General features: G+C 36.2%; 2 protein-coding genes across 8 annotated transcripts in view; one reads left to right on the top strand and one right to left on the bottom strand.

Moving 5' to 3' along the window:
- RFTN2 (raftlin family member 2) overlaps positions 1–19,838 on the bottom strand; it is a 54,998-nt gene that overhangs the window by 32,727 nt on the left and 2,433 nt on the right. For 6 of the 7 annotated variants that reach the window (XM_033113062.1, XM_033113059.1, XM_033113061.1 and 3 more), the window contains exons 3-5: positions 6,257–6,440; positions 4,573–4,687; positions 264–537 (exon numbers count right to left, since the gene is read on the bottom strand). In XM_033113062.1, the coding sequence (XP_032968953.1) occupies positions 264–537; positions 4,573–4,687; positions 6,257–6,440 (573 nt within the window). Of the gene's footprint in view, positions 1–263; positions 538–4,572; positions 4,688–6,256; positions 6,441–11,864; positions 12,003–19,838 lie in introns of all 7 variants that reach the window. The other variant, XM_033113063.1, reaches the window with a different exon arrangement.
- The window catches only part of PLCL1 (phospholipase C like 1 (inactive)), a 406,607-nt gene continuing 405,261 nt past the window's right edge, over positions 18,493–19,838 (top strand). Inside the window, exon 1 of the mRNA XM_033113055.1 lies at positions 18,493–18,668. The gene's annotated coding sequence lies outside the window, so the exon portion shown is untranslated. The remainder of the gene's footprint in view (positions 18,669–19,838) is intronic.

The following is a 19,838-nucleotide window of genomic DNA, read 5'->3' as shown; positions in this document are numbered from 1 at the left end:
TGACTAGATGGAAAGCAAATTTCAACAGAAAGATTCAGTATGTGGATGGCATTGTCTAACAATGGCCGGGACAACTGAAAAACTATCTTACCTACCTTATTTCTGGCTGTAATAATTTAAAAAACATCAAGACAAGTTTATATTAGTTTATTCAGTTTTATAACCTTTAGAAATTTCCTCATATTTTTTAAAAAAGAACCACAAAACTTATTTTACTAAATTTAACCTAATATGTATCTATTTCTTATCATCTTGTCTATTACCTTCTCCCTTTCTTGATTTAGAGGAACTGGGGCTGCCATCTTGTTCCACTTGACACTGTCCACTTTCATGATGAAATTCTTCCTCAATTCCACTTTCAGATGATTGCCCACTTAATGTTCCTTCATTCCAACTTTTGCAGTTTTCATCTGAAGTGTGTCTCACATGTAGTGGTGATTCTATATCTCCATCATGGTTGGCTCCATTGCAGAATGGTGGATAATGTTGTGATATGAATCCAACAAATCTCATTCCTTTTTTAGCAGCTACATTAATCTGAGGTTTAAAAAGAGATGGTAGAACAAAATATAAATTTCATTTACAGTGATGACTTTATCAATTAACCTTTAAGCTTATTGAGGAAATCCATTAGAAGAAAGAGTAAATTTGCCAGCAACTAAAGACCCATTCATAAACTGATAACCTCCAAGATAGCACTACTCCTAAGACTGCAGCACACTAGTCCTGTGATTTCTTCAAACAGAACTAATACACTTTAGAAATGATGAAAACAGGAATCATATTTTTCTTTGACAGATTGCTATTTGGGAAGAACTAATAATTCTCTATGATTTTTGCAGACCCGTTAACAATGGTCTCTCCAGTTGAAGTAAAATTAAAAACGATTCCAAAAAATTCTCAAAAATAACATCACCAAACAAATCTTAATTAATAAAAAGAGACATTAATTTAAAAGCAAAATATAAAATACAGCAGTTTGTTTGATCTGTATAAAGAAAGATGTTAAAAGATGAATTATTGACAAATGTGTATATATTAATATAATGTGTCAACCTAATTCATACTACCTCTCTTAGGAAGCTTTCTGATCTGCTTATATCTTGATTCTGTTGTCTCCTATCTGGGCCAAATAAACATGATTACATTCAATCTTATCAGTTAAAGAATAGGATTCAGAAGCACATGACCTAATGCCAGGGAAATAATTTCAGACATTAAGGGTAGTTATTTTTTCTGCATTTGCTTCGTTTCTTTGCTCTTCTTGAGTCCATGTCTTTCCTCTGTGTTCAACTGGCAATTCTTTTGAGAGCAGGATTGTGTCTTATTCATCTTTGTATTGTAATGTTTTGTACCTATACATGGCATTCTGCAGGTGCACTATAAGTACTTGTTAAATAAGTTAAAATAAAGAAATGGCAACATCTTTTACATAGTCACTGCTTTAACATTTATATTAAATGTTTAATTTTAACATTGGGAGGGGAAGAATGACTTACGATGGAAGTTGCAAACGTAAACATTTATAGTCAGAAACGAAATGGAATGAGAAAAGCCAGGAAGAACTGCGGCAAAACCAGAGAATAATGTCCAAGAAAGAGGGTGACTGCATTAGCTTCCGGTGATGAGAATTCTGCGAGGGACAGAAGGTGTGGGTGTGTGCAGCTGGGACAAAGGACTATGTTGACACAATGTCATTTACTCCTATAAATTAACATATTAAAATTGTAACAATGCACGAAGTCTTAAAAATAAACACAAATTGTCCTTTATATCAGGTGTCCTGGGATAGGCGTGGGAGGTTGTAAGGAGCCATAGCATTCTGCAGGTGGAAACGAGTTATTGCCAGGGCTTTCTCTAGGTCTTATTAGTGGACTCGGGAGAAAAAATGCCAAAGGCTTTTTCTATTCCTAGAAAGTTTCATCTGGAAAAGTCTGGCAACTATAAATAGAGTATATTAATTAGTCTTTCCCATTTTTAAGTTGGAAGATTGATATTTTTTAATGTTATTATTTAAAAATCTCAGGAAAAACTCTTGTACATTTAACTCTAAACATAGAGCAAACATTGATATAATGTTAAAACGACTTAAAATCTAGCTGTTCAACAATCAATTCTTCATATGAGGCAGCCGTTCAAAAATAACATTTGGCATTCAACTATTGCTCTTGTTCACATGCGGGGCAATGTTCAAATATTTCATGTGCTTTTTCCTGAAGCTTTTCTCTTTATGAAATATCCCCATTACTCTAATTGCTTAAATAACAGTACTTTCCTGTTTAAATAGATATTTAACTGTGTCCAGGAAGTCAAATGCAAAAACAAGAGTTCTGATGGGGATCTGTTAAGACTAAATTGGTAGTTACATTTTTGTTTTTAAAGAAATGTTCTGGAGTGGATTTATTTCCAGAAAAAAAATAAATGGAAATTTCCTAGAATAGTAGTAGTAAACAGTATGTATACCTTGTTTATAAAAATGTAGTGTCAAAGACTGTTCCTGAAAAACCTTATTGAATGGAGACTTTATACTTAAATGGGAAATGTCATTAGCAGCTATAACTGGCTATGCACAACCCACAGATAATCTTACACATATGGTCATTTACAGCTTGGGAACAACAACAGAAACAGTGAACAAGTTTCACAGTTTCTTTTCTTTTTATTTTTTTTATTTTTCAATTACAGTTGACCTTCAATATTATTTTATATTAGTTTCAGGTGAACAGTGTAGTGGCTAGATATTTATATAATTTACGAAGTGATCGCCCGATTAATCTAGTACCCACTTGGCACTATACCTAGTTATTACCATGTTATTGACTATATTCCCTATGCTTTGCTTTACATGACTATTTTGTATCAATCAGTTTGTCCTTCTGATCCCTTCACCATTTTCACCCAGCCCCCAAACACCCTTCCCATCTAACAACCATCAGTTTATTCTTTGTATCCATGAGTCTGTTTCTGTTTTGTTTGTTCACTATTTTGTTCTTTAAATTCCACATGTAAGTGAGATCACATGGTATTTGTCTTTCTCTGACTTATTTCACTTAGCATAATACCCTCTGGGTCCATCCATGTTGTCACATCACAGTTTCTTATTTGAAAGGAAATGTCTTAGGTTTTTTGGTTGTACTCATTTAAATAAAAGCTAAAACCTTACAAATATGTCAATGTAACTAAAAAGAAAACTTTCACCATAAAATCCCATTAATTTAGAATACTTATAATTGTAACTTTTTTTCCTTGATTTTAATCGATATACATATAGTGTTCAATTTTTCATTTAAGTTTCTTTCTCTCTTTTTTTAAACTTTTATTTATTTTAAGTGTGTTTTTCCAGGACCCATCAGCTCCTACTCAAGTAGTTGTTTCAATCTAGTTGTGGAGGGCGCAGCTCACAGTGGCCCATGTGGGGATCGAACTGGCAACCTTGTTGTTAAGAGCACCGCGCTCTAACCAACTGAGCTAACCGGCCGCCCCTCATTTAAGTTTAAATTAGATTATATTATGTAGACTTTTCTATCCTGACAGTCAGTATAATATAGTTGTCAGGCTTAATGCCCATAAAATATTATTCCATTATTCCATTGTATTGATATACCTTTGCCTCTTTCTCAGTTTTCTAATTATTGGGAATTTGATCCTTTATTCACTGTTGATTAAAGTATCTTTGTATGAAAGTGACTTTTTCCATTTTCAATTAATTTCTTGGAATAGATTCCTAAAGAAGAAATTACTGGGTCACAAAATAAAACGGGATGATTTTTATCACCAAATTGATACTCAAGGACACTGTACTAGCTTATTAAAATGTCAGTTGCAATATATGAGTATTTTCTTAAAGCTCTTCCAACACTGGATTTAATACTTTCAGTTTAATTTCTCAGTAAATATTGGTAATGTATTGTCAGTTTTTATTACATTAAAAACTATCAGTTAGGTTGAACCGTCTACCAAATGTCTCTTTATTATTTGTATTTCCTTTTGTATTCATTGTTCATAGATTCTGTCCATTAAAGACTGAACATCACTTTGATGCATTTGTATTCATTTCATATGTATTCTGAAAACCAAGCTCCCATTGGACACATTTATTGCAGATTTCCCCGATTCTTTTTTTTAAAGCTTAGTTTTCCTAGTATACTAAAATCGAACTTCTCAATCTATTTATAATTGAATATGTCTACTCTTTCATTTTCTTTCAGAGTTTTTATACTTAAAAAATTATCTCTGTATCTCATTTGAAATGTATGGAATATATTTCTTACAGAACAATTGCCCACTTTCCCAGCAGCACTTATTAAGTAATGATTATTCCCCCATTTTATGTCATCAGGTTTGTTACGAAACTTCTTGTATGTGTATAAATTTATTTCGGGCATTTCCATTGGCCTGTATTTCTGTGTTTAAGTCTGTACAAATTGGTATGTGTGCTTCAATATGTTTTAAGTTCTGGTAGAATAAGTCACCTATTATTTCCTTGCTCTTTTTAAACAAGAAAGGAAATTGGTAAAGAAGAAACAACAAATACTTTTCAATATACCATGAAAAAATATATACATTTAGTACCTTTTCTATCAGTTCTTTTGCTACATCATTTGTTTGTGTCTCATAAGTTAGAGGACATTCCTCAATCACAAGCCTTGGGCGTCTTTGTCCAGTGGGTGATGCCGAATGCTTCGGGCTGTAACAGAGAATATGTTCATGGTTGGAAGCCAACTGCTGATTGTAAGCTAGTATGCTCATGTGAAAATAAGTGAGCCACTCAAAAATACAGTCAAGGCAATCTTTTTTCTTTTTTCTTTTTGTTATTTCAAGGCAAATGGTTGTCTTCTTATGTAATAATACCAGAAAAACACAGTAACTTTTATTAATTTAAATTTCCTTAATGTAAACCTCTATTAATTTAATTTCTAATTTAATATAGAAGAAAAACTTCATGTCTATTTTGCTTTAATAAAATTATGAGAAATGATTTTAGATCACTGTTATACCTCATTATTGTATAAAAGCACAAGTAAAAATCCAATTTAAATGCAGATAAACATTGTCCTGTATTTTTCCTTTTTCTTCCTTTCTGACCTTTACCTTTTATTTATTCTTAGCCTTATCAGGGCACTACTAAGTCTACTTGAAGTAACGCTCAAAGAGAAGAAAGATAATGTATACATGGCTTATAAAGACTGTATTACTACTGTGTGGTAAAATGGCATGTTTATTTAGTAATGCTTGAACTAGTAAATATCTGACGAGACTGCACAGGATGAAGTCTACACTGGAGAGGTCAGACATCCATACGTAGGCAGTTACTTAGTAGCAGACAGTGTCCCTTAAAAGCACACCTGGAATTTTTTAAAAACCTTTTTTTTCTTTCCAATTTCCCTGTTTTTTCTCTTTTCCTCTTATTTCATTTTTCCTTCTCTGCATAGCCCTTTCATAGCTAAAGTGACTGATTATTAGTTAAGAGAAAATACAGTTTTTACCCTGGACTTTGAGATAGTTTTGATATTGTTGAAGAGTTGTGTAAAAAATGTGATGTGTTAATCAAAGACATTGGTCTGGTTCTTTTAATTCTTCATAGGAAGGAGCAACAGTATTTTCAAAACTATCAAACTTACAAGCTTGGCTGGTGAAAATGGTTGCAGTATTGTTTGGGAAAGTAGCTACTTAAAAAATTTTATTTAAAAAATAAACTAAAATGGATGCTTTCTACATCCTATTTTTTTTGGAAAAAATTGATAAGAGGTTTATCCACTTTGTGAGAACTTGGCACGTAGGCCTTTCTGCTATGAACTGTATAGAAGGTAGAGCTCAGTTGCTGTTGCCACTAGCAATAAAACAATATAGGACAGTTCAAAAAAATGTTCAATGACACTGGACTTCAATGGTCTAGTCAGCTTTCAGCCCAGTGACAGGACTTGTAGCTAACTGCTACTCCCTCATCTGGTGAAGTTGCTACAGGAACTTCCAGGTGCTTCTTTCTTGAGTTTGCTTTCCTTTCGCTTGTTCACTGACATCCTCACCAAGACCTCACCGTTTGTCTGCAAGGGGCTACCATCGATGAGTTTTAAGGAAGGAAATGTAAGTTTCCTTCTCTCAATCTAGGTTCAACCGCTGGAAAATGTGCCTTAAACCAAAACCCCTAATATCCTTTATCTCCATCACTGTTCAGACTTTCTGTACTTTTAGACAAAGAAAACTGTCACTCTCAGTAGCTTCTTAGTATGATTGTTTTCCTGAACAGCAGGCCTACCTTAATTTCAAGCGTGACAGCACCACCCTATATAGGTAACTTGCAGGTAGGTGTTTTCGTTGCCGCACAGGTTGTATAACAGGATGAATAGCCCCAACAATATATCCTTTAAGATAGTAATCTTCCACTTTTGTTACTATATCTGGAATTGAATTTATCTTGATGACTTCTGGGTTTGGCGAAGCTGAAACAACGAATGCAGAGAAATTTGGACGTTACGAAATTGAATTATACATTATTTCTGTGTGATATACTAATGAAGAGGCAAGATATCCATATGATTTCATCTCAAATAAAGATATACTAATGTATATTATACATTTTCTAAATTAATTTCAGAAAAAAGCAACAGTAACCTTATGAGTTGGTAGGTATACAGTATTACCAATATATTTTAAAGTAAAAATACAATGCCTTATGTGTTTTTTTTCAATTAATGCAGCTTTTTTTTTTTTAGGATTTCATTTGACTATATTTCCAGTTATAGATATTGATGACATATATAAGAGAAACAATATTAAGTTAAAAGCCAATTGTTTTGATGATTCTGAACAAGATGAGATGCATAATTTCTTAAGAATAAAATTCATACAAATCTAAAAATTAAAAATTGGGAGAAATGGTATTTGTTAAGCAAGAATTGTTATTTCCAATGACACTTCAAAAGCACCATGTTTTAAGTTTATCTGGGAAACTAAAAATAAGATTTCTTATGGCACTTATAAAAATGCTTGAGGAAAGGGATTGAAAAGTAAAGGTATCCAAAAGTTCTTCCTAATAAGTAAGAATTCTGAGTGTAGAAGAAATTTAAATGCAAAGTTGGTATGCAACTCAACTATCCCTTTGAAGCAGAGTAAATCTGTAGAAACTATAGAATAGTACAATCTGTACAGTTTTTAGTAAAAGGAAAAGGGTGTGTTGCTTGGGAAAATGTTCCTAATGTTCCAGTAGTATTAAAGGAACAACTTTATCTTCCGTAACAATATTTCTAATTTTCTGGAAAACAATCAAGAATTAGTGTCTAGAAATAGACCTGCAAATTGAGTATCTCTTGAGTAACAAAATGTGAAATGCATTCCAGGTCTGGGCAGTGCTGGCTGTCGGCCTCTGTCAGTGTGGTCAGTGGCGTCCAGCAAAGAACTGCTGCTAATTGCCTGGACACAGGAAGGAGGTTAAGAAACAGACGAGGAAGAAGGGTCAGAGGAAATCCCCACCTCCTTTTACATTAATATCCACGTGATGGAACAGAAATCCACCATCAGTGGGTACTCATACCAACTTCTCAAATGAAAATATATCACTCAGTAGAAAAGTTATATAAACCAGGACAAATCCACTTCCTCAAATTTTCATCCTCTTTTGGATTTAAACTAATCTATTTACAATATATTTTCTCCATCATTATGATAGGAATAAAAACAGAATGATCCTAGACTTTGAAGGTACAGATGGGTTTCATTGTAAAATGGCCCAGTTCTGCCTGGTATGTGGCAATCACTCTGTGAGTCATTTGTTTTTACTATTTTTCAGTATTTTCACTACCAACGCTGATTTCCAAACAAAGGCACTGGAAAACTATAATATAGAATAAATTGTTAAGACTGAGTAATGAAACACAGCCTAAACTTATTTTCAGAACTATATACTAATCCTACAAAGTTTTTAAAAAATTGCTTTCTTTTTATGGATCCTCATTGCTTATTGCAGAAAGTGGAAATGCTTTCACGTGATACAACAGACTCTTTCTAGTCTGGCCTCTGCCTACTTCCTCAGCCTTCACTCTTGGCCTCCTTTTTCTTGTGTGTCTTGCTTCAGCAGACCTGAACTACTGGAGCTCCTGAGCCTCCAACACAGTTTTATGCTCCCAGGCCTCGTTTCCTTCCCTGCTCCCCGAGCCTGAGTTCCTCGCTCCGTCCTCTGTGCTGTGCATTCTACTAGTTCCCTTAGCAGACTGTCTGATGATTCATTACTTGTTTATATGTTTGTCTCTGCTGTTAGACTGAGAATTCCTTAAAAACAAGGAACTTACCTTATGTCTCTTTCTATGCCTCACATTTTCATAGGTCATTATGTTAAGTTGGAAAAACTATTCATAAGGGGAACTAAGAGGTAAAATTATTGCAGAAAGGAAGGAAGGTCGTCAAGGTTACCGTGTTTCCTGGAAAATAAGACCTAGCTAGACCATCAGCTCTAATGCGTCTTTTGGAGCAAAAATTACTATGACTAGGTCTTATTTTACTATAATATAAGACCAGGTATATAATATAATATATTAATATAATATATAATATAATTAATATAATATAATATAATGTAATATACCGGGTCTTGTATTAATTTTTGCTCCAAAAGACGCATTAGAGTTGATTGTACAGCTAAATCTTATTTTCAGGGAAACACGGTAGCTAGCGGAAATAAAAACAGTTAGGTTAGTAAGTTCAGCAACAACTGTACAGATTATTTAGGCCTTGTAGGAGAGAGACACAACAGGGAAAGAACACACAGGCAGTGTCGTAGAATTGTTATTCTTTTGATCATAAAAGTGAGGGTGGTCAAGAACCGAGTGAGAATCCAACCAGGTAGAGTTAAAGGTTATATTCACTTTGGAAAGCTCTAGCTTCAGGCCCCACATTATGTTCCAGAAATTAATGATATTACAATGAGGAAAACTACATTGCCAATGAGGTAAAAAGTAATGAGAGGTGGAGCTATATTGGGTGTAATCAGCTCCATCTGGAGAGAAATTTGGGGGAGGACTGCATCACAGACAACGAATGAACTTGCTGGTTTGGGAGAGCTTATGGGTCCTGCTGGCCTTGCTTCTCTCACTAACTGGTTCTGAGTCACTGTTAAGTCCTATACTGTCTCACTCAGTCTACCCTGGAACCATTGCTTAGAAGGAAACCCCAGGAATCAAGAACTCAAGGTTGGGAAAAGTCCCCTCTTCTGGAGCCCTGGCTCAGAGTTCAGAGTGATTTAGGCAACTCCATGTTCCACCTGGTCTCTGTATCTTGCCACCATCCCAGAGAGTAGGGCAGTGCAACAGCCCACACATAAAAGGCATTTCATGAGTTCAAAGGGGCACTTAAATTGTTATTAAACATGGAATATTTGAAAATACTTCAATTATTCTGTATTTTCACCAGATGCTCAGCAATTAGTAATATTACAGTTGTCCTTTGAACAACACAGGTTTGAACAGCATGGGCCTACTTATGTGTGGATTTTTTATATATAAATACTGTACGTGTATTTTCTCTTTATTATGATTTTTTTTCTTATCTCTAGCTTACTGTAGTGTGAAAATACAGTGTGTAATACATATAATATACAAATACGTGTTAAGCGACTGTTTATGTTACCAGTAAGGCTTCCGGTCAACAATAGGCTATTAGTAAAGTTTTTGGGGGAGTCAAAAATTATATGCAGATTTTCGACTGCTGGGGTGGTGCCCCTACCCCCCATGTTGTTCAAGAGTCAACTATATTTGACTATTTTAGTTCCAGAATATTAATACCACCTTCATCATTAAAGATTGTATGTTATCTGGAGATGGATGGTGGTGGTGGTGGTGTTGGCACAACAATGTGTATGTACTTAATGCCACTGAACTGTACACTTAAAAATAGTTAGGACAGTTAAAATGGTTAAAATAAAATTACTTAGTGGTTAGTAAAAATAAAATTATTAAGTGATAAGAAAATAGTAAGCCATAGTTTAATGGGTACATTGGTAATAAACTGAAATTTATTTCTAAAAGAATTTATATCTCTCACGCAACCATAAAAACAGAATCGACTACTATACAAATAAGTACAATGAAGGAAAACACTTATTAGATTCTAGCTAGATACTGTTATCTGCCAGACTCTGACCCACAGCTCTGCTCTGTGTTGAAACCTGTGTTGAAAAGAAAAATTAATTATTAGGTGTTAAAGACATATTAACTCTAAACTGATGGGAAGGCTTAAAAAGAATTGAACAGTGCACCACTTTCTGTCTATGTGATTCAATGTTATTTAATTCTGTGGGTGTGTACGCTTAAGAGCATCTCGTGTCCAATGCCAAGTCATTGGATAGAGGTTTGGAGGAGACCCACGGGGTTAGAAGTAGTACTAGGGACACAATGGTAATAGCAAAGGGGGGGGATGACAATAGAGGGAATCAAATGAATTATAAACTAGATAAAAGAACTATGAAAGCTTTACAGTATGGGGTCACTTAGAGGGCTTTCCACACTTCGTTGGCCCACACTGATAATGATAATGAGAGCCATTCCCTCTTGTATTGTTTAGAGCATGGTTTTCAAAGGCAGAGTTATGTAACGCATTAAAAATAATCACCAAGGAGATAGCTATAACAGAATATTGGTGCTTCAAGAGGTCCCTGTTCAGGTAGAGAATGCATTTCTAAGGAATACCTCACTCTCAGGTGATGTCAGAGAAATTCTGTGTCAGTGGAATAAATCCAGCTTTTCTGGTTTAATCCACCTCTTGCACTCTCAGTAAAGTAAGGTTATTTCTTGAGACTCAATGCAAAAGAAATGTTAATGTGCGAAACACACACACACACACACACACACACACACGCACACACACAGAGTTTCAGGAGAATACAAACTGAGAAAGCCAGAGAAGTTACAAAGGGAGAAAAAAAATTGTACATCAGCACTACTAGTAAATATATCTTAACATAAATTTGTGTAATAATCACGCTCGTTTTGGGCGCAGTGCTTCATGTTAATTATTCAACTGTCTCAAGTGTGCATATTCTCCTATCTGGAGGTCTGTGTCTTTTGATAGTTAGCACTCAGGATAGACATTACAATTATGATAAGTGCTTAAGAAATACTTATTGAAAGACCAACTGAATGAAAAATTGGATGTAACATTTACATATTCAATTAACAGAGCTTCAGGGTGCTCATGGAGCAGGGTTTTAGAGCATAGACTCTGGGACCAGATTGCCTGGCTTCACATCCCAGCTTTGCCACTGACTAGCCTGGAAAGGTACTTTTGCATCCATGTGCCTCAGTTTCCTTATCTGCAAAGTGAGAATAATAATGGAATCTACCTTAGGAGCTTTAAATAAATTAATAGATTTTCCTACAAAGTATCTGGCACGTAGTGCGTGCTGTACAACCACTGGTTATTTTGTTAGAGCGGCAATGCACTATTCTCACTAAGAATATTAGGCTCTAGAAGCAAATCCCCTGGGTGCAAACCCTGGTTATGCCATTTGCTAGGCATGTGATCTGAAACAAGTTCCTTACCTCTCTGAGACATGGATAAGTAATTGTATTCATGTCAGGGAGTTGCTTTGACTGTAAAACATGAGCCCTCCAAATCCAGATTCTTACATAATATCTTTCCATTAAAAAAAAATTCATTGAATTTATTGGGGTGACATTGGTTAATAAGATTCTATGCTTCAAGTGTACAATTCTACGAGTATAATATATCATCTATATAACTGCATTGGGTGTTCACCACCCAGAGTCAAGTCTCCTTTTATCACCATATATTTGACCCCCTTTACCCTCTTCCACTTCCTCTCTTTCAATTTTTAAAACTGACAGTTAATTCAAATATTTTAATTCTGTACACACCAAGTGAGACCTGTCTGACGGCTGAATACGGCCCATGTCTCGTTGGTTTGTGACTTCTGCTCTGGGTCACTCCAGGGATTCTGCAGACCAGAGCCTTCTCAGGTCTAGGCCCGACCATGTTAGACAGCGTTCAGCATCCTAGGACACAGAGAAAGGATCCAAGTCTTCCTCACTAGTGAGGACAGGAGGAGGACGGTGGTAGGGGGGCCCTGGATCACTCCATTAACAAATTGTGCTTCTTTCCTACGTCAGGACTTGCTTTAAACACGCCAGTGTCAGTCAAGAAGGGTAAACCCAGGAGCAAGAGGAGGAAAAATAAACTGGGAATTTTATGGAGAACTTTCCTTCATGTAATTCCCTTGATTCTTAATGTTTTAAACTGCGCTGAAATGAGATGGGAAGGCCGATTCAGCTTAGAGATGTGAGGAAGGGGAGAGCCGTGCATACAGAGTGAGGAAGTTTCATCAGTGCTCGCCAGAGTGAGTAATTACGTCTCCATGATACGCTTAGTGTTTGAGGCCAAGCCTTTGATTTGATGTCCTTACACTGGGGCAGTAATATCAGAGGCTCTATGGCTTTTTAAACACAGGAAATTAAGGGGGAGGTAGTGGTTGTTTTGGCTAGAAGTTGAACAGAACAGGCGGTTAGCAGCAGCTGCAAACCATCTCGCTCTGAGCTCCCCAACCACCATCAGTTCTTTCTTAATTCTTCGGGAGAAGAAACAAATGGTGTTGTTTACAGCATTAATGGGTGTGGCGGGTTACTATTAAATTGATGCTACATGATTTGTGAAAGCTTTATTAGACTGTACAAGGCTATTGTGAAGAACTGATGAAATAAAGCATTTTGCAGTTGCTTTGAAAACTGTACACATGCAAAGTGGATTTTTATGATTAAAATTGAAATATGCTGAAGGTTAAGCAACAATTTACATTTATCCTTATAATTTCTAAAATAAAATAACCAATAGACTTTTCAATGCTCCTTTGCTTAAAGTCTTTGGAGACAAAGACCAAATTTAAAAACAGAGGTACTCTAGTATTAAGCTAAGGACTCGTCCAATGCCAAAAGCTTTGCTCTGATGATGTAACGCTATGAAAATAGTCCAAGACGCAGATATGATCTTTCCACCAATTTACTTCTGAAGATTGGTATGTATTTCTGAACTATTTGTGAAACATTGTTTCCTCAGATAAAAATACAATGTGCAAACATTGGCAAGTAATTTTACCCTATTTTCTAAAGGGAACAGACTGTAAATCTCCATATGATATCTAGCAATTATAGTAATAAATAATAGGTAACATATACCAAGTGCATATCTTGTGCCAGACACCATTAGGCATGCGAAGTGCTTGACATGCCTAATCTTTTTTTTGTTTCAATTTTCAAAGGTTTATGGCTGACTCTTCAATACAATAACTATGGCTATGCCTGTCTAATCTTAATTAATCCTTACAACACTCCCTAAGATAGATATTATTCTTAGATGAGGAAACTCAGGAAGAGTGATTTTGTAAATTGCCCAAATTGCTAGTAAGTAAGTAGTAAGTAAGGCTGTGATTGAACGAGACAGAATGACTCCAGAGCCAGTACACTCTAGTACCTACAGGAAAGTAAAACTTCATTGATTTGGATTATGTTAACCAGAATTTGTGAAAAGTCAGACATAAGCTGGGCTAAAGCCTTTGGACTACAATAAATTGTTAAACAATTACCGTATGGAACTAAAAGGTTTACTCTACTTATCAAAATATTTTAAATTACTTAGAAATATAAACTACTATATAAACAACATCCAAATGTGGAATCTTTTGTTTTCAATGAAAGCTGACATCTGTGTAGTCATTCAGTTAACATATTTAATGGAAATAATATAGCTGGAGTTTTTAAATACACTAGAACTCTATTGAACTGTACTGTTCATTATTATAAGCAGAACACGAAAGACCAAATTATAACCATTTCCAACTCCCGCAGCCTTAGGATTCAGTGCTGCCTACTTTAGGTGCCAATGCCCTCCCCCCCGATTCTGTTTCATTTGTAGTTCTTAGACCGACCATAAAATTTTCTCTCATTTCTGAGTCTGTACATTTTGTGTTTCAGCCTTATTTGCTTTACCCCCAATTCCTACTCCGTCTTTTTTTTTAACCTTTTCAAAAATTTGGGGTGGGGGTAGAAATGTAATATACAAAAATATTGTACAAAATATTTAAAACTGCCAACACTTGCATCACCACCATCCACTGAAAAATCAGAAAATGGCAGGCACTCCATCAGCCTCCATCTCACCCTTTCCCTTCACAACGCCCCTCTCCCTCTCAGTACTGCTTTGACTTTTATGGTCGTCACTTTTCTGCTCTTTCTAGTTTACCACCCAAGAACACAGCCCCGAACCCTGTAGTTCAGTTTTGCCAGCGTTTTGAGCTGTATGTCAGTGGAATCATGGAGTCTGTACTTCTGTCTTCTTTCACTCATCATGATGCTTGTGAAGTTCACCTTGTGTATCTTGTGTCGTTGGTTCATTTTCATTGCAGTAGAGTAGAGGTTGGGCAAGTACCGCCCATGGCTTCTTCGGTTACATATGGTATGTTGGTAATACAGTGGCTGCGCTGAGTAGTTGTGACAGTGAGAGACCACGTGGCTCAAAAAGCCTAAAACACCTACTATATCTGGCCCTTTATAGGAAGAGTCTGCTGACTTCTGCGGAGTAGTGTCTCACTGGGAGAGTAGACCAGAGTTTATTTTTCCAGTCTCTTGTTCTTGGATTCCAGAGTTGTTCACACTTTGAGGTCACTACAAACACTTGTATGAACATGGTGGTATGTACCTCCTGGTGCACATGTGTTCACATTTCTGTTGGGTATTTCTGCAACTCACTGATAATGCCAAAGCACTTTTTCAACATGATTGTACCAATTTGCTAACAGCTGGTATAAGCAGACTTTTTAAATTGTAGCCTCTTTGGATGATTTGTGGTGGCATCTCATTGTAGCTTTCTCAGGAATTTTTCTGATTATTAATGAGGTTGAGCACAGTTTCACATGTCTATTGACAATTTGGATTTTCTGTTTTGTGAACGGCCTGTTCAAGTTCCTTGTCCATTTTTCTAATGGGTTGTTTATCTTCTCCTTACTCATTTATTTACAGTTATACAGGTAACCCCCGTATAACACGGTTGTCAGGTTCCTAAAATGCTGTGTTATGAGAATCTGTGTTATACGAAACAAAGAACTAGTACAAAAAAGGGGGTTAGTTTCCAAAAATTAAAAAACCATACTATTATATTTTTATAATTAAGAGAAATATGTTTATTAAAGCAATTTTCACCAAAGATATAATGTATTAATATGTATTAAATAATGTTTTCTTCGTCATCACTACTAAGCACCATTAACTGAGGGTGTTTTCTTTTTGACAAGATATCTTCATCCTCCGAACTTAATACTCCACGAACAAAATGGATTTAAAATTCTAATGAATTTTGAAATTCTGCAGTCAAATCTCATACGACATCCATGCTTGAATGAAAAATTTCAAATGAGGTATCTTTTGCTCTTAAAAGCTCTTATTATGTTCCATGTTGTTTGGGGAGTTCTCTAATTCTCAAACTGTGTTAGAGTGAAACCGTGGTCTAGGGTGCCGTGTTGTACGAGGGTTTTCCCCAATTCTTGAACCGCGTTAGAGTGAAACCATGTTATAGACGTGCCATGTTATATGGGGGTTCCCTGTATTTTATGTGTTCTGGATACAACCCTTTTCTAAGTCCCACTCATTCTTTAGATCTCAAATCAGGTGGCACTTTTTTAAGGAGTCTTTCTGGATCCCACCAAGTGGGTGGAGGTATTCTTTCTGCTTCTGGGACCCTCATTACTTCTAGCACAGCCTGTATCACAGCATGCAGAGTACATGTTGTAACGTAATGCTTATTTATTGGTGTCCTTCAGTAGGATGCAAGTTCATAGAGGGCAGGGACTAAACTCTACTTATCTTTGTAGCCTACTTCCTAGCTCTGTAAGTGCTCGCTAAGAGTTAGCTGAGAAAATAAATATATGTCCACCCAGATATAAAAAGCATATGTAGGAAAAAACAACATAATGTAGATCGTTGATAGAAATGGACATAAATTTTCTCCCAACATCAATATTTATTTAAATGGGTCAACCGTATGCTATTATCAGAGTCTCTCCTCCCCCAGTTCAGAATGAGATATTTCTCTCCCATAATAGTCTGAATTTGTGAGGTTTTATTATTTTTCTAAACCAAAATATCTCACCATTTCAAATATAATGGGACTCCTTAGATAGTTTTTTCATTTCGTAGGAATTTGGGCTAGGCACCATGATAGGGATTATGTTGCTCCCTTAGTAAATTGAGTCATTTTTATTATTAATTTCTTTCTAAGCAGTACTTTACATTTGAAAATCTTTTGACTGCTTGAGGAAATGCCCAAGAACTTATTAGATTCAGACAGAAATAGAAAATTGAGCTTGGACCCTTCCACCTTCCTTCCTTCCTTCTCTTTTCCTCCCTCCCTCCCTTCTTCCTTTCCTCCTTCCTTTCCGTTTATTCATCTCTTGTTGATTTTTAAATGCATTCTCTTCAGTGCTGCATCTTCATTCTTCTTGAAAGTTGTCTAGTATTTAAAATTACTGACCATTTCTTGCTGTTTGCAACCCTCCCTTTCCTTGTGTTCTCTGGTGCTACACAGTCCTGATTGCTCCGTTCTCTGCCATTTTTGTTGACTTGTCCTCAATATGGCTAACTGCTGATGGCTCAGCTCAAGACACTTGTACTCTGCCCATATTCCCTCTTTTTAAGACTTTATCTATTTCAGTTCATCCTGGAAATCATCATCCCGATCCTTGCATTTATAACTGTTTCTTCCAGCATGTTCTTCTGCCACCTCAGATGCAACATGCCTGTAATGGAATTGCTCTCCCACCACACGCTGAGTGTCTTTGGGACGCCCCTCCTGCTGTAAAAAGCATCGTTATTTCCACAGTTACTCAGGCTCAGAACCGGGAAGTCATCCAGGATTCCTCATTCTTTCTGTCCCTTCATATTAGCCAGCCACAGGCTAAGGAAGTTCCTCCTTCATAATGTCTGTGATATTTAGCCCTGACATCCCATCCTTGTTGCTGCCCCTCAGAGAAGGTATGCCTCGGGATTAGCCTTGAGCACTACAAACTGTCTTCTAACTTTCCTCCCCCATCTTACCCCACTGCAACCTCACATTAATCTTCTAACAACACTTCTATCAACTAACTACTCGTTCAAAAGCCTTTACAACTATTTATTCCCCATAGAATCAAGGCATAACTCCTTTGCAAAGTCAGAGCATTCTGCACGCCATTTATTTCCCACCTTATTTTCTGCTCCTCTCCTACAAAACCTCCCTTAAGGCACTGCTCTATTCAATAGCCCTAGAACATGCCTCAACCTCTTAATCTTTTTCTGATTAAGGGTAAGTTAAAATCCTAATTCAAGTTCTAACTGATCATATTCAAAACTGATTTTTCCTTTTGCTGACACCTCTTGTATTGTCCTGTGTTCTAATTTTTATTTATTAATTCAACACGACTTAATAGCTATCAGTCATGTGCTAACCACTGTGCTAGACACAGGCATACAAAAGTGGTCAAGATAGAGGTCCCAATCTTCAGGAGTTCACGAGTTCACGATCTTGTTCAGTTTGACCAGTTAGAACATAAAATACTCGAGGGCGAAACTATGTCTTACTCCACTTTGTATTTACAGGACTTATTGGCGTCTTCTACAGAACATACATATGTATTTAGTGCTGTTAACAGTGATGATAAAAGACAATGAGAGGTACTTGTTCTAATAATAAGGAAGCAAGTTAGAGTCCAGCACCATTTTACTCAATTTTTTGACGTAATTCTACCAGAAATTCAAATAAAGAAACAACCATCCATCCTTCTATTGGGTTTTTAGTATTGTAGAAACTTTTTAATTATAAAACTGTACATGCTGTAAAAATCCTTAAGGCAATTATTATTTAGATTGTTTTCAGGGATTGTACAAGGAGGTACACTAGCCCTTGTGGATCATTTGCAGAGTTAATTTAACTTTTCATCAAGAAATTCTATAACACATTGATGTATTCGCATACACTCACACACAATCTGATAAATACACATATATAGATTGTTATACAATCTTCCAGAAAATTTATCACACACAAAAAACTGTGCTGAAATCTCACTAGTGTGGTTGGTAGACCTGGCATAAAGCCAGGAGGGATAATAGTTAACTTTTATTAAGTGCTTACTAAGTGTGAGGTACCTTTTCAAGCAGATTATCTTGCATTATCTCCTTTAATCCTTAGAGCAACTCTATTATATAAGCACCATTAGAACCCCATTTTACAGATGAGGACACTGAGATACAGCAAAATCTACAAATTTGCCAGTTAGTGAGTAAAAAAGCTTAGATTCAGAACCTAGAAACTTTGACTCCAGAGTGTTATGTGCTTATTTGTATGCTATTATTTCTCACAGAGAGATGTAAATAATGGCTCAAAGTACGCCCCCCTCCCACTGCAGAAAAAAACAAATACCACGTGTGGGTAAGAGGGAGAGAGAGAGAGACAGAGAGAGAGAGAGAGAGAGAGAGAGAGAGAGAGAGAGAGAGAGAGAATGTAACTGAATGGAAAATAAGTTGTTCTAGGTAATTATAGGCCCCATAACCAGGCACTGGAAATTTCAGAGTCTCCACCTCTCGCCCCACTGGGACTTTACTGTCACATGTCCTCTGTTTGGAAAAACAGAGGAAAACAAGGTAAGAGACAGGCTCATTATGAGCACACACAGCTGCCACCAGACCATTTTGTTTCCTGAAAAGGTTGCTCATTTCATAGTGGCTTCTGAAAGGCAGGAGGTGCCACTGTTCAGCCCTCCTTACAGGAATCCCAGGACAGGGCTGCCAGTGCGAAATGTAAGGCTGGTGTGTTTTTACCCTCCACGCAACTCACTTCTCTGTACACTGGAATTGCAGGAGAAGGACAGAGACAACAGAATAGAGGAAGGGGGTTTGTGGAGTTGGGCTGACGCAGTCTTGGCTTCTGAGGCAAAGTCAGAGACAAAAACAAAATAAAACAAGAAATGTGAAAGAACTGGAGAGAAAAGGGGAATCAGGAGACTTAGGCGCCTGGACCAAATAGGAACCAGGTGCAACTTTAAAATGTGTGCCTGCTTTCTGTGTTAACGTTTGCAAACTATGCCCATACTTACACTATATAGTGTAATACTCTGTTGTTACCTCTTCCAAAGACCTAGAGTGGAGGTAGAAATTATATTCCTTTCGCAGAGAAGGACTTCTGATAATAACAAAACCAAAATGACTTCTAAAAAAGCTGTAGCTTTTTCTGATTTAAGGATGACTGCATTTATACAGGTTTGTTTCAGATTTTTAATATTGTCGGAAGGAAATAAATCAGAAAAAAAATTTCAAGTTACTTTAAGCCCTCTGATCCTATGAGGGATTGTGCAGCAAATTTTAAAGTGCAGCTCAAAATGGCTCTGACCGAAAGTTTAAGAACAGAGAAGGTTTTAAGGTTAGGAGAATGTATGTTTGTGTCCTATGGATTTACAGAAACTAGTCCTAAAAAATAATTGACAAGGACAATCGATGGAGAAAACATAGCACCACATCACAAATATTTTCTTAAACAATGGTTTTTGAAAAAATACAGAAAAAATTCATGATTGGTTAGTTATTTGATTATCACTAGTATCATAATCTACTTTTAACTTTCATAATTAAAAAGAAAATTAAGAATATTGACACTATTTCCTTTGGCTGGTAGCCTTAGCCTTAGATAAAAATGGAAATATGACTATGTTGAAAGTATATGTTTATTTTTTGTGTATGTCCTTGGAAGGGAGTTTTCTTGCTTGCTAGCTCAATTTTTGACAAAGAAAAATGGGCTGTTCCTGCTTCTCTCACAAA

This window comes from Rhinolophus ferrumequinum, chromosome 8, assembly GCF_004115265.2.
Source record: "Rhinolophus ferrumequinum isolate MPI-CBG mRhiFer1 chromosome 8, mRhiFer1_v1.p, whole genome shotgun sequence".
Taxonomy (NCBI): domain Eukaryota; kingdom Metazoa; phylum Chordata; class Mammalia; order Chiroptera; family Rhinolophidae; genus Rhinolophus; species Rhinolophus ferrumequinum.
This window is presented reverse-complemented; position numbering and strand designations above follow the sequence as displayed.